This window comes from Sinocyclocheilus grahami, unplaced genomic scaffold (assembly GCF_001515645.1).
Source record: "Sinocyclocheilus grahami isolate Dianchi unplaced genomic scaffold, SAMN03320097.WGS_v1.1 scaffold178.1, whole genome shotgun sequence".
NCBI classification, from domain to species: Eukaryota; Metazoa; Chordata; class Actinopteri; order Cypriniformes; family Cyprinidae; genus Sinocyclocheilus; species Sinocyclocheilus grahami.
Window position 1 is genome coordinate 45,768 of NW_015505357.1, and position 16,496 is coordinate 62,263.

General features: G+C 35.8%; 1 protein-coding gene across 1 annotated transcript in view; it reads left to right on the forward strand.

Annotated features, from left to right (window-relative positions):
* The first annotated feature begins 50 nt into the window (after positions 1–50).
* acap3a (ArfGAP with coiled-coil, ankyrin repeat and PH domains 3a) overlaps positions 51–16,496 on the forward strand; it is a 78,376-nt gene continuing 61,930 nt past the window's right edge. The window contains exon 1 of the mRNA XM_016283950.1: positions 51–211. Coding sequence (XP_016139436.1) covers positions 165–211 — 47 coding nt within the window. The 5' untranslated portion in view covers positions 51–164. The remainder of the gene's footprint in view (positions 212–16,496) is intronic.

Here is a 16,496-nt window from a genome sequence, read left to right on the forward strand (position 1 = left end):
CCCTTACTGTAGCATTAGGAGCGAGTCTTGAGCTCCGTGGAGTCACTCTCTGCCTGACCTGTGGACAGAAGAGGCTGTAGTACGCGTGGTCTCTTACATTTACACTCTTGTTTACTGACGGCGATGCAATTTCAGTTTTAAGCGTTGGAAATAAATCGTCCAGGATGACGGTGGATTTTGAAGACTGTATCAAAGATTCACCCCGCTTTCGGTAAGCTGAAATATCTGTTTTCCACGATACGTTTGTGATGAGAGGTTTACATTGATTTAGTTAGTTGGGTGATATTAGGCGCTGTAATTAAATAATGCCATGTTGCGAATGAGATTTTGCATAGCTTTTATATATTTCCAGTTGCAAGTCTGCTATTCTGTTGTTTACTCCATTTAATTTTAGTGAATGGAATTTTTAATTTTCGTTCATTTCGTCGGTGCCATGCAAATTCATTATTTGCCAGTCCTAGTGAAGCTGAAAAATGTATGTAATTTGAACAGAATTGTTACTGATTTATTATTGTTATTATTATTATTATTATTATTTACCCGTGCGTTTTGAAAAGCTGTTCGTAAAGCTCAAATCTGGTCTGAGAACTAAAATGTCGCAGGTTTGAATCTCAGGAGTGATTCTCCATTGATCACCATTGTGCTCTTTATCAAAATTATGACATAATGTACTATTTTGGTGCTAAAAGAGGTACGATGTGGTTTTGTCCCCCTGTAAACACACAATAAGATAGCGCACAGACTGTCTAGGCTGCTCTTTTCCATGCAATGAAAGTGAATGGTGCCGCGGTGTTGAAGCTGCAAAATTGAAAAAAGCACCAACAAAATAGTCAATTTGACTCGTACACTTGTTAAGTATGCTAAAGTGTGAGTGAAATTAAGTGATTCATTCACTGCTATTGTGCGCAAATCTTGTCTACATAATACTTGATCAAACTGAGGGTGAGTAGATTATGACAGATTTTTAGTAACTTGGGATAAAACCTCTACTAAATGAGTAATTAGTCTGCAATTTGTTGCTTGAGTCATTGATTTGTCCCTAATTACCTGTGAGAACTGCCGATCAGATGTTACATTAGTACTCTGGTGGTGCTTAACACTTACTGGCTTAATGGTCAGGATTTACACTTGTATAGCACCAAATCTGTTCACCGAAAGACCTTGTATTGATGTGATGTTGATTGTAGTTTCCACCATGTCAGCTGACTGAGTGTGAGAGGGATGTTTGGCCAGCTATTCAATGCCCAGCAGTCATTGATTTTCCATGATTCACTCAGCGTGGCTCATATCCCATGCACTAATGTCCTGATGTTCCTCTCTATGCCTCAGAGTAGTTTTTTGGCTGTGGTTATATGGGCACTTAAGGTTGAATCATGCACAGCATTTCTTCATGCTTGTTTCCTTTTGTTTCTTTGAGTTAATGCTCAAAATAATGCCTCTTTGTCTTGGCTCTAAATGTGAAATAAAAATTTCTAAGTATTTTTGCTCACCAAGGCTGCATTTATTTTGTAAAAAAATTTTTTTTTTTTGCAATTTAAAGTATCTATTTTCTGTTTTAATACATTTTAAAATGTAATTTATTCCTGTGATGTAAAGCAGAATTTTCAGCATTATTACTCCAGCCTTAAGTGTCACATGATCCTTCAGAAATCATTTTAATATTATGATTTGATACTGAAGAAATATTTCTTGTTATTATCAACAGTTGCGCTGCTTAATATTTTTGTGGAAACTGTGACAATTTTATCTCAAGATTCTTTAATGAATATAAGGTTCAGAAGAACAGCGTTTATTTAAAATATAAGTTATTGGTTACAATTTAGTGCATCCTTGCTGAATAAAAACTGTAATGAAAAGAAAAATTTAATTAAAAATATACTATATATTTAAAATGTACTAATATATATATATATATATATACTGTATATATAAGTACATTTGCCGATATTTCTCAGGTCATGTTGGTTGTCATGAAGCACACTGGGTAAAATGCTACAATTTAAAGCAGAGCGGCTTGATACAGTGTAAATGTAAATGGCTGAGAAAATTCCATTCCCATCCGATGGCTCGCTTGACAATATATTCCGAGAGGAAGGAGGTACGTTGCTCCAGCGTCATGGTGGAACATGGGATCTAAAGAATTCTGAATGTCCCACGCACTGACTCTAGCTGTGACTGTGGTAAGCACCGAGATCCAGAGGTTAGACAAATAAACCAGCATTCCTTTACACCCACATCCCCTCCTCAGCACCAGCTCCAGTTACTCCCCACGTGAGCATTTGTGTGAGTAAATGTGTCGGAGTGTGTGTGTTTGAGAGGGCGGCATATATAATCCCTGCTCCAAATCAAAGACTTCCAGACTGGGAAGCAGCACCTTGATGCCATCTGTCTGTCTGAGTCAGGGCTCCGCAATCTCTTCAGGGATTTTCAGGAACTTTCTAATGTTTATGAAGAAACTAGATTGTTAAATCTTCTCAAGAAGCCACAGTGTTTGAGACTGAGATGTCATGCGTATCTGAGCACAAACATACATTAATACTTTGGGTGAGCGAGGGGACTTGCATTGTCCAAAGGAGCAATTAGGACACAAATAGTGAGAGAATACTGTGATTTTCAGGGCAGTTGGCTATTTTAGAATTATAATTAAAATATAATATTTATAAGTTTGTTTTTTCTTCAATAATTCAAAAATTTTCAAGAATTTTCTGGGCACAATTTGTTATATTTATAAGTGTATATTAATATTTGAATGTATAATAAATGTAATAAACAAGCTTGTAATCAAATTTTGTCATTCATTACCTAAACATTTTCAAACCCAACATTTTCAAACAAAAAGAATACACTACTGTTCAAAAGTTTGTGGTCGATAAAAATTATTTTTGAACATCTCTTATGCTCACTGAGACTACATTTATTTGATTAAAAAATGCAGTAAAAACAGAAATATTATTACAATTTCAAAGCACTGTTTTCTATTGTAATGCATTTTAAAATGCTATTTACTCCTGTGATGCAAAGCTGAATTTTCAGCATCATTACTCCAGTCTTCAGTGTCGCATGATCCTTCAGAAATCATTCTAATACTGATTAGATACTCAAGAAACATTTCTGATTATTATCAATGAAAACAGTTAATGTTTTTGTAACCTTGATACATTTTTTAGGATTCTTTGAATAGAAAGTAAAACAATTTTTTAAATTAAATATATATAAAAAAAAAATCTAAATAGAAATCTTTTCTGTCACCTTTGATCAATTTAATGCATCCTTGCTGAATAAATTATTATATGAAATATTATTAACTTAATTTTACTGGCCCCAAAATTTGAGGGTGGTTCAAGCCTTGATTAGCATCCTGGACACAAGCACTGTATTAAGGGCCTTAGTATGGAGGTAAAAGCTGTTATGTAAGATCCCACTATGTTTCTTTTTCCTCTTCTAAAACATTTAATACAATCTACTTCCTTCACTTGTTGCTGCATGCTGCGCATTACCTCTGCATGGCTAGTTTCACACACTGACTCTTTTGTAACCTTGATACATTTTTTAGGATTCTTTGAATAGAAAGTAAAACAATTTTTTAAATTAAATATATATAAAAAAAAAATCTAAATAGAAATCTTTTCTGTCACCTTTGATCAATTTAATGCATCCTTGCTGAATAAATTATTATATGAAATATTATTAACTTAATTTTACTGGCCCCAAAATTTGAGGGTGGTTCAAGCCTTGATTAGCATCCTGGACACAAGCACTGTATTAAGGGCCTTAGTATGGAGGTAAAAGCTGTTATGTAAGATCCCACTATGTTTCTTTTTCCTCTTCTAAAACATTTAATACAATCTACTTCCTTCACTTGTTGCTGCATGCTGCGCATTACCTCTGCATGGCTAGTTTCACACACTGACTCTTCACATGGCATTCATGCATCCACACCCTGTACAATTATCCATCCCTGTCATCTGGAGCAATTCTATTCCTGCCAGTATCTGGCAACCCTCAAAGACCTTGCGCTTTGGATGCAGACCCGTCCAGTCACTCTGTGAATGGTCATTTGAAAGGTCAAGGCCACAAAAGCGCCAGTAGGTTTTGCATTTAAAAAAAGTCTATTTTGTTTGTGCTCAATCAAATATGTAGTTCATAATGGAGGTCATCTGCATCATTTATGTGCAGTTTTCAGATTTCGGTTATACGTCTAACAAATACGGAGTAGATTGTAGCCACCTGACTAAATATTATTCATCATTCCTGACTCAAGTCTGCTGTGTCACCTTCCTTTCCAACCCCCGCTGAGAGCGGACGAATGCATTCCAGGGCCTGGACAGAAGTTCCTAATTTCATTACATCTCCAGAACTTTCACTTCCAATCTCCAGTTTCGTTTGAGGCCTTTTACTGTCTGGGGAAACACAAAGCACATTCGAGCCGGTGTTGTTTGGGTGCTAAGCTTAATGGTTCAATCAATAAAGTGTCTTACGTAATGACTCGCTGGAGAACGGACTGCTGGTTTCTTTGAAGCTCCATCCTGTGATGCTTTTTAAGTTACTTTGTTGTTTCGTTGAGTGCACTTGAGGCTTTTGCTTGCGTAAAATGGTTATGAGAGGTCACTGCGGCTATATTTGTCCATGACCACTCTATAAGACTGCATTTAGCAAGTAAGAGACCTATCATCATATAAGAGCTTTTATTATCATTCTTATAAAAAATATTGGCATAAAACATTCAGTGGACACTGTGCAGATTATATATTTGAAAGAGGCTTATATGTGTTTGATTTTAGTTCAATTTGTTTTAATATCAAGTACTAGGGATGCACAATATATCAGAAATATCAGTTATATCAAAATATATAAAATATATCCAATATAACAAAAAATATTGGATATATTTTAGCCTACTGTATATTGGATATTTTGTTGTGCATGCTTGTTGTATATTTACATCTATTTTAACTATTTTTAGATCACATTTGTTAACATCTAATGCTCAGTTCATCTTTAAAAACATTAAGAATTTTATAACATTGTTAAATATAATCATTTGTGTTTATAATCATTTGTTTATTTTGTTTCATGTTTTAATTTGTCAATTTTATATTTTACTTTCCTATTTTTTAGTTTTATTTCATTATTCATATATATGTGTGTGTGTGTGTGTGTGTGTGTATTATAAATGTCATTGCCTCTCTTTTAAAAAAAAAAAATCCTTTTAAAGTTTGTGGAAACCTCAGTCCTTGTGACTTTGAGTGTCATTGCCTGAGTCTTGAATGGAGCTGCTGTTTATATGTATGGGGCATATTGTGGGAAGAGGGCACATCCTCGTCCTGTTGCTGTGACCCGCAGCATAAGTTCAGTTTATGATTCACATGTGTCGTCTCCAGCTCATTGCAGAATGTTCTCATTGTTCATGATGCCTCTCTGTCACACTGGCTCCTTTCACTGAGACCGATCAATTGGGTCAACATGATTGGAGACCAACAGCTGGTTGATATATGGCTTCTCATGATCATGTGAGGACTGTAAGACCCAGTCACACCACAGGAGGACTTTTGGACTTGTGTACAGATTTAATTAAGCCACTAGGTCAGCTGAGTTTAGTTTGATGTGAAACTACAAAGACCAAAAACATATTTTACACAAACATGAATGCATTACACCAAGTTGTTGTACATATTTAATGTTGATACTTCAAAGACTATCACAAAAGTTAAAATGTTTGTTTATAACTAGCTAACTTGTACTATTTTTATTATTTTGTTTATGTTAATGGTCGCTTAAATTATATTAAAAGGCATATATGAATATATATTAATGTAATTTATTCCTGTGATTTAAGGCTGAATTTTCAGCATCATTACTCCAGTCTTCAGTGTCACATGATCCTGCAGAAATCATTCTAATATTCTGATTTGGTGCTGGATTTCTTATCAATGTTAAAGTGTTAGCTTTTTAACATTTTATTTTACTTTATTATTTTGTTTTGTTTTCATTGTTCGTGCCCATGATGATTTACAGGCTGAACTGCTTCATCTTGAATTGTTGACTTTTGATCCAATTTTAGACAATGACCTCATTAATCTGTGATCGCAGATCATTTTAACCCTGCTTTAGAGTTATTTTGAGCAGATTAAGTGTGTTGTCTACAGGTGTTTTAGATAACTGTTGCATATCCTTAGACTAAATACAGACAGTAATTAGTGTCAGGAGAATATATCTGCCAAAGAAAGCTAACCAAAGATAGGGAATGGATTGCTTTATTTACAAACCTTATAAACCCTTTGTACATTTCGCTAGATTACATTAGACCATCAACCAGGGTTATTATAGTTAACTAAAATTAAAACCATGATATGTGTGTGTATACATATACCTAAATTAGTAACTTATTTTATTTCAGTTAGAGTTGCCATTTAAAATAACTAAACCTGTATAAAATGACACACACACACACACAATAAAAAAATTAAAACTTCAACTAAAATTAAAATAAAAACAGAAAATAAAAAAAAATAATTAATTGAAATATTAATAAAAATTATACTTCTACCTAAAATAACACTGCCATTAACCAGTCATTTGATGCATATTGCACATAAAAAAAATCAAACTGTTTTTTTAGATTTGAAGGAAATCTTGCAGCATGTCCTCAGAGAGGCAGTTGTTCGGTACAGATTTGAATTTGTTCCTGAAGAGTTGCTGTTGCTTTGAGCTGAAAAGGATTTCTGCAACATGCTCTTATTTCTTCTGCTCTACTTCATATTGACCTCCTTCTGTTCTGAATGTGTGCCAGCAGGGCCAACATCTTCCTTGCCTTCCTTAAGAATGGAAAGCAATGTTATGATTCAAATAAAAACAATATATGCAATATATTTTGTTGTATCCAGTTCTCTGCACTGATGATGACATATCCTCTGGTTGCTCATCCACAAACCCAGATGGGCTCAGTTGACCCTCCCGTAATTGGGCTGCGAGCCTCTTTGCTGCACGACCGCGGCCATCAAGCAGTGTGGTCATAACAGGTTTCCTGACCAATTATAGGTTGCCTAAGACCTTATAGCATGATTCTAATATAGATAAGAGTATCTGGGCTAATTAAAATAATAAGCACACACAGTGATTGCACAGTTTTGATCTTGAATCAATGTGCATCGCCTCTTTAGCTCTGTGTATAGAGCTAATTAGACGCCCCTCACGTCTAGTTTCTGGCTCGCCCTCAAGGCTGTCCCGTTAATTTAATCATTCTGTTTTTACATGATTAAATAAGATGCTGTGAGTGTGTCATTGAGACCGATGAAACGTCTTCCGATGATGTTCTTCTCATCTACGAGTGTCACTGATTTGTCTTGTCTTTGCCTTGTGGGACGACGGGCTCAATGTGAAAGCAACAGGGATTAGGTCAGCAGTTTGAACGTTTCTGCTAATCATGGATTAGCCCACATTTCCCCCACGAACACGGTCCCGGGACGTCAAGGTGTGCGGACAGCTGTTTGATCACTGCTGCTTGATCCAACTGCTCCTGATCCAATGAAAATCGTGAAAACAATGTTAGATGACTCATCTTAAATAATCAGTGTAATGTGCATTATATATGTATAGCTGCATAGGCTGCATTTATTTAATCAAAACTACAGTAAAAAAGTAATACCGTAAAAAATTATTACAACTTAAAATGCCTTTTCGATTTTAAAATTTAAATTATTATATAATTATATATAAATATACACACACACATAAATAAATAATACACAAGTTTGGAATAATTAAGATTTTTAATGTAGGTTACATTTATTTGATGAACTGTAATGTACACTGTATTAAATATATATATATATATATAAAAATTTTGTAATGTTTTTGAAAGAAATGTCTAATGCTTACTAAGGCTGAATTTATTTTACACAGTAAAAAAAATAGTATTTACATTATTACAGTTTTAAAATGACTTTTTATATTTTAAAGGGGTCATCGGATGCCCATTTTCCACTGTTTGATATGATTCTTTATGATCTTAATGGAAAGTCTATAACATACTTTGGTTGAAATTTCTCAATGGTAGTGTAAAACAACACCCTTTTTACCCTGTCCAAATCAGCTCTGTTTACAGCAAGCTGTTTCGTTGCATGTTCCTTTAAATGCAAATGAGCTCTGCTCACCCCGCCCCTCTCTTCCGAGCCGCTCTCTGAGAGACTGTAAACTTTAGCCGCATCCATTGTGAAACTTGCTAACTAGCACATTACTAGGAAAGGCGATATGCAAAGATTCATAAAAGAACCTTATACTCACTTCTTCTGTAGGTGAAGCTGGATCACGAATGATTCGCGTGAACATAAACACATTTAGGTAGATCGGGGCGCATTCCCTTAAAAAACAAACGTAATCCACTGCGTCTTCAGCGGCTCAGATGTCAGGAGTAAATGACGACTGCTATGTTCATTATTACATCCAACAACAGAACACCTCAATCGCTTAGGAGCCGTTCTTGTCTACTCCTGCTCTGGCGTCGAAACAATGGTGGACTGATGACGGCTCTTTCAGGGCGGGTCTAAGGTAAGACGCTAGTAGTCAATCAACAATCGTGGGAGGGGCCTGCCAGTGTGATGTCACACCGCCAAGAATCTGAGAACGGCTTTATGAGAAAGGGGTTTGGATTTATCGAGATTTTAAAAAAAGCACTGGGTGGATCTTTATCATTATAAGGTGGATGTGTGTACACACACTGCCAACACACATTTCAGTTCAAACAACTTGTGAATTTTGCATCCGATGACCCCTTTAAAATATTATCTGAATTTTCAGGAGCCATTACTTTAGTCTTCGGGTGTCACATAAACCTTCATAAATATTTGTATTACATTTCCTTACCCATCTAAAATATAATGAAATGAATACATTTTATATGCAATTTTATTGATATTAATTTTATTCGAATTGCATCAAAAGCAGGTCATGAGGATGCTGTATTTAAAATTATTTTGGATGTTAAAATGCTTTTAATACCCAAACAACTGGCAAAGATGGTAGCTGATTTATTGGTAAGAGTCCGTTAACATAAAAGTTTGTCATGTCAACGTTTGGTTCTCAAGTCAGTGAAAAGCTGCCCGTTCTGGCTCAAGAACCAGCACCGTTTTGGTCCAAAATGAGTCATGCAGACTTGTCAGTGGGCTTTTTTTTGTTTGTTTTTTGACTTGGCCAGTTAGCAAGCAGCCAGAGCAACTTGCTAAAAATCATTCGGAACACCTTAGTAACCATATGGCATCTCTAGTTTGTTTGCTGCTGTGATAAACTCTTCGAGTGCCGACCGCATTCCTTCCTCTTCAGGAAATGGGATGAGCCTGTAGATCTTTGACAGTCAGGATTTCTTAAGCTTGCCAGGCTCAGGACAGCCGTCGGAGAATTCCTTCCTTGTGATGATATGACTGTGTGAAACAAACCAGTCCCAGGACATGCAGTTGCCTTCAGAGGAAGAGCAATCTGCAGAGGATTGTGGGGGAGTTTGCTTTGTTCTATGGCTTAGGATCTGAGAAAGAGACCATGAGATTCCCATTCTTAAGCCCCGTTCACACCAAGAACGATAACGATATTAGCATCCGCACCAGCGAACGATATTGTCTGTTTATTCTAAGCGCACGTGCGTCTGCCGCTTTAAATTCTTGAGCTCGTTACAGCAGGATGGATTCTGATTGGCTGTCAGTTTTTTTTTAATCGTTCATCAGCTGGAGAAAAATTGTTTTGAAAGTGATTCCAACGATATCGTTTCTCTTTGTCTTTATCGTTATAGTTGTGGTGTGGACTCTGCTATTCTTTAATATTGAGAACGATTTTTAGAAACATATCTTTATCGTTATCGTCCTCGGTGTGAACGGGCCTTTATCCTTGATTTGGAAGAATTTCAATATTTGAAGTGTAAATGGGAGTTTCCTCAACGGTGTGTAATTTGGTCCCACCACTGTGTCCATTCCACCACATCTCAAATATTCTGTGGTGAACAGTGTATTGTGATTAGTATTATTTATATACTACTATAGTATTTATTACTATTTCGAATTCTTTTATTTTTATATTTTTTGTTTTCATTCCAATTTTCAATTTTAGTGATTTACTGATTTTTTTTTTCTCTCTGTTAAATAATTTTCAGTTGCCAAGCCAACATTCCTAATTTTAATTTTAACTTTTGAAAAACGAATAGCTTTATTTTATTCTACTTCGGTTTAATTAAATTCACAAAGACTATTTTAACTATTTTAACATAATTTGACAATTTTACCTTGATTTTTCTTTATTCTGTTTCATATTTCATCTCAGTATCTTACATGATACTTTTCTCTCCTTGGTAAAAAGTACAGTATAATAACTTTAGGAGTTGATTTTTTTATATAAAATTTATTAGGAGCAAAATTGTTCAGTGGGGGGTGGAAATTACAATTTTATTTATTTATAACAATTAATTTTCATGCAATAAATATTGAAATTCTTTAACTATTGGTTTAGATTATCCTTTATATATTCATATTCTTTTATGATGGATTTCAGAGTTTAAGATGGTAAAGACAATAAAATCATAACTTAAAATACATTTGTGGTTGCAAATGGCAAAAAAAGACCATTCTGCTACAATACAGCAAAAATGAAGCAGTTGAAATCTCTTAATTATAATAACCTTAGGACGTAAAAGTGTCTGAAGCAAATGAAATCTCTTAATTATAATAACCTCGGGACATAAAAGTGCCTAAAGTTGAAGAAACACCCCAATATAAACATATTTTGTGGCGCAAACTGTCCCTAAACGTTGGTTGTGATCTTGAAACCTTTATTGTTTTCCATAAATCATCAACAGAAGAGCATGAAGGTGAATGAGAGCACTAAAACCCTCTAAGTCATGTTAAACAGACTTAATTTATGAGGCTGAGCTGATGTCATTACAGGCTTTTGTGTGCACGGCTCTGTGTGAAGCCTGGCAGTCCTTCCTGTCTACAAAAGCTCAATAGCCTCTCCATTCACACACCGCCACACAAAGGCAGTGCATTCTGAGCGGTTTGCACATCTTTATGCAACATCCTGGAAGAGACGCCACCATGAGTGAGGACCCTAGAGTGCGAGCGGTTTATTAAGCGAAAGGAAATCTAATAACACGGCCGTATGACTCAGTTTGCTTCCTGCTCGTGTTTGGCTAATGATGGAGGTTTGTTTTGTTGAGTCACAACACAGTCCTTTGTTGATGGTTGCACAGTGCACAGGAAAGGGGAAAAAATAGGGTGAGATTTTGTTTTGGAGGCAAGCTAAAGCTGGGAAACCTGAAACCAAAGGTTGAATTGGCAAACAAGTGGTTCTTAAAAAGAATGTACATAGTGTGCATTTGATCTCAATTGCTCTCAGATTTCTTCCTTTTAAAGAGTAAATCTTGCACTCCCACCACTTTTTACACTATAACAATGATTTTTCGAAGGTTGTTGGAGTATATTTTACAAGAAAATGCTATTTCAGTCTTTGTAGACAAAAAAAAAATGATGTAGAAACAATTTTCAATCGGAAATTGCTAGTAAATTTAACAAACAATTACGAAGACGCAGCAAGCAACACAAAATTAAACTTAAATTAGTGAAGCAGAAAAACTGAAACAGTATTTTCTCGTAAAATGTACTCCAGACATCTGCTTTGTTTACTGAACAGCTTTGAAAAATCATTTTTTACGGTGTACTTCAACATTTCGTGTTTATGTGTTACGTGCAGTTTCTCTGTAGTGACATTTTTTTCACGGCAAATTCCGTTCGGTGTACTTCAAATATTTTTCAAATTTGTAAATAAAACATGATTAGAGTTAGGGCTGGGTATCGTTCCAAAATTTTCGATATCGATACCAATACCGATACCTTGACTTCGATACCGGTTCCTGACCGATACTTTTTTCGATACCAATTTTATGAAATCAATTTTAACAAGATTACATAATCAAAAAAAACAAAAAAAACTTTGGTTTTATTTTACAGCTTGTTGATGTTTATACAAACTCAAAGACTCATCTCCTGAGCCACTACACAAAGGAACAAAATGTAACCAGCACAATAAATCAGTGCAAATAGATTTAATAAAGCTCAAATGGTCTTCAGTTTACACATCTGTTAGGCTACATTTACACTAGTTAGTGTTCGTTTTAAAACGCATAGCTCAGACAGAATCATGATTTCTATTTATTTTCCACTGATTTACTGATGAGCATTAGCAGCTTCCAGCGCTGTCTGCTTGTGTTCTCTCTTCCATGATCACTGCTCTAACTCAGAGGTAATAACATATTTAATTTCAGCAACATTACATGGCCATAACACACATTAAATTGCAATCGGAAGTTATTTCAAACACTCTATGGTGGTTTAAAGTGAGTTTTGAGTAAAAGTGGAATATAAATCTTATTTATTGTCTTATGTAGCATGATGCTACAGTTTGCATGAATGGTCACATAACACGCGCTTACGGTCATGTAACGTTAGTATGAATGGACATCTGCACATTTTCGCTACTCTCCATTGGAAATTAGTGACTGAATGAGCGGTTTGTCGTTTGTCAGAGATGGTGGAAAGCCGGCTTGAAACACCAGTATGACGAGGATCGTTTTCATTTTAAAACATTAACGCACCAGTTTAAATGTAGCCTTACATCTAAGGGGGCTGGGACGCATTCGCACTACAGCCTCAAGTGTGCGTCACATCTCAAGTCAAGTCAAGTCTGCTTTGTCAATTCTTCCACATATACATACAGAGAATTGAAATTGCGTTACTCTCAGACCCTTGGTGCATACAGATAACACTAACAGTAGAACATAAAATACAGATAGATACAGATTAAATATAAATTAAAATACAACTATACAAATATACAAATAAGGTAATGTAAAAAAAAAAATCTCTGAGTGTAACCAGGGTAAACTAGTAGGTGTGTTCGACTTGACGCGGACTGACTGTGCAGACCGATCGGTGTATTAGAGTACCACAAGAGCTAAAGAGAGCAGACTGCTCCGTGCGCTTTCGAATCGCTCTCGCGGATGTCAAACACTGATCGATCTGCCCCACACCTCTTCTAGTCGAACACACTGGCTAGTGCTGCAGGCTTATTGGCTCACTGACGCTGATGAGATTAACCCCATTAGGTATCGAAATTTGGTACTGAACGACAAGACGTTTTTCAATACTCGATGGTATCGAGGCATTTCGGTCGGTGCCTAAAAAGTATCGAACTCAATACCCAGCCCTAATTAGAGTACATTTTACAAGAAAATATTTCACATGTAATTCAATTTGTTACGTTGTTTCTTTTAAATTATTTGTGAAATTTACTCCGTTTCTGATTAAATGTTTTTAAGCCATTTTGTTTGAATGGACAGCAGGAGGTTACTGTAAAGAGTTTCCCATGAAGCCCCCCTGTTGATACATGATGCAGTCTTTCTAAGTCCGTCTCCACAGGAAGAACAACATGAAGCCCTTTATTCAATGCTAGGAACTCTAAGATATGCAGCATTTCTTAAAGTACTAGTAAACAACCTCCAGTCCCTCAAAACGCGGGTAAAGCAGTTAAAAGCCCCCTATAGCGTGACCAACAGGTGGATGTAATGGTTCTCAATTAGGATTATCGTCATCCACCCACTCCCATCTTTCCCTTCTGCTGACCTGCACAGGAAGTTCACAGCAGGCAGCATCTCAGCGGGTGGTTAGGACTTTGTAAATCTCTTATAATTTAGCATTTATATAAATAGTTACCGTAAAGCTCAATGTGGATTAGTCATGTATACTGTAACCGGTGTGATTTACTGCCGTCAGGCATGAGGCTGGGAAATTATGCTGACGCTCTTATCTTGTGTACTTAACAAAGTATGAAGTGAACATACTTTTTGCAGTGCGATGTTCAATTGATTCTTTTCAGTGAATCAGCTGAATCAGTTGGGGAATCAGACTGATTTGCTCTTTAGAGTCATAGGTCTGAATCATGGACTGAATCAACTTAGTGAAACACAGGTTGTTATGTCTGACTGGAGCTGAGAAGCAGTACTGTTATTTGTACTTTTTGAAAAGAATGAAAGCCAAAAAATATAAGCTTGTAAGTAAGTAAATAATTACATAATTAAATCAAACCTTTTGTAGTTCGATCAAATAATGTGTCAAGAAGGAGATGCTAAAAATATCAACTGATATTGCATCCAAATAATACACTCTACAAATAGATCAGTTCAGAAAGATCAAGCGCATGGCATTGTGGGATACAGTAAACTTGGGCTGTATACTGTGATGTTACAAATGTAGGTCATGCATTTAGAAAATAATTTTGCTGTATTTATTATTATAACTGGATTTTTTTCACAGTTTGGAACTGTGAATTAGAACAAGCTTCAACTGACTGTACTTTTCTGATTGATGTACAGTACAGTAAAGAGGAACTGCTTTGGCGGAAGTCCAGAGAGGGAACCTGGCATTAACCAGACTTCTTTATTTTATTTATTTCTTCCCCCTGAATCTTTGTTCTGTATCTAACGGTTCCTCTCCCGCTGAAGGAGCGTGTTCGTGAATCACGTCGCTCCGTCTGGGTCTGTTTCTGGGATGTTGCTGACTCACATCTGGAGCTCTTACAGGCATCTGGTTCTGATCGGGACAAACCCACTCGCTTTCTCAGCACGCTCGGGGTCTTTCTCTCTGCGCTGCTCCGTCCTGTCCCTGTGCAGCACAGGAAGCGCATGTGGATGATGGTGGCCCACTGGAATATTAACGAAGGTTCGGCAAAGTCAGCAGGGCGTGTGTGTGTGTGTGTGTATGTGTGCTTTATTCACAGCACCCAAAGCTCCATTCAAACTGAGTGAGCCAGGTTTTTCAAAAGCAGTACAATAGCACATTGTGACATACAGTTGTTGTGTATAACATTCTTTGCAGTTGAATAATAACAATAATCACAGTAGTGCACAACGTTGAGTGTCCTCTTGCTTTATTAAAATGAGGAATATGATGTAAAACACCAATGTTCAACTGTTACAAATAGTAAATATTCATATTTACAAATAATAATAGTCACCAAATGTTTTTATTATTTTTCGCGTTTTTTTTTTGTCCACTAATCGATAATCACAAGATTGTTTAAAAATGGTAAGATTGTGGTGGTAAATATCCTAAATGTTGTTTATCAGGTGAAGATAATAACCATTTTAGGCAACACACAGATTTTTGCCCATTATGCCAATTTTGCACTAAAACACCTTAATAAACACCTTAACTTACCTTATTAATCTTCTAACTTGTTATTCAATTAGTGCATTGACATGTTTATGTTTTTCACATAAAAAATTTAAGAAAACCCAGATATTTTTAAAGTTCTTACATTTTCTTTTCCCGTTTGATTTTCAGAGTTTGCATATTACATTAATTTTTGAAACGGGTCATCCAGTCAAAATTTGGGGTAGTAACTAACTATATGTTTTATTAATAGTCTTTGCTTTAATGCTCTGCCATTCAAACATTTTGTATTTTTACGTTTTTTTTTTTTTTTTTAGAAGTTTCTTATGCTCACTAAGGCTGCATTTATTTGACAAAAAAGTTAATAACTTTTCAGCGATTTCACGATAAACTTGCCTTGACTTACCTTGCCTTCAGCTGAAATAGCTATTTTCTGTTTTAATAGGTTTTAAAATGTATTTAAAAATAAAATGTAATTTATTCCTGTGATGCACAGCTGAATTTTCAGCATCATTACTCCAGTCTTCCAGGAATCATTCTAATATGCTGATTTGCTGCTCAAGAAACATTTGTTTATTATCAGTGTTGAAAGCAGTTGTGCTGATTAATATTTTTCTGAAAATTGTGATACATTTTTTAGGATTCTTCAACAGCACTTGTTTGAAATAAAAAATTTTGTAACATAAATGTCTTTACTGTCATTTTTGATCAATGTAGAGCATCCTTGCGGAATAAAAGGATGAATTTATTTTAAAAAAATCTTACTGACCTTAAACTGTAGTTAGAGAAAAAAAAAGATTTAATCAATTCCTGCATTAAAAGCTCAGTTAATGCTCATTAGTGTGCTCCGTGTAATTGTTGAAGGCTTTCCCTTCATCTGTGGCATTGCGTCAATGTTACATTGAGGGCTTCTGAGTCTCAGGAGAGTCTGTGGTTTGCGTTTAGGCTAAATGAGGCTTGAAGGAACTTCCTCTTCCCGCTGCAGGATTGTTTGCACACTGATGCAAGCTCGATTCCCAAAAGACCTGCTGCCACTTCCAAGAGCGCTAAATATACTCTGACCACATCCATCAGTGTAGAACAGCTGAGCTGACACTTCTTCAAACCACCTGGGTTGACATATTTCTTGTACTTGCAATCAATGACTTAGTTTAATATGAGTAGTTCATTTACTCACGAAAAAATTTGCCATGTTTACATTTTTAATTATATACTTCCCTGAAATTCGAATGGAGAAAATGAAAAAAGGTGGGCGTCCACCGTTGTGCTTGAATATGCTGTGATGAATATCGG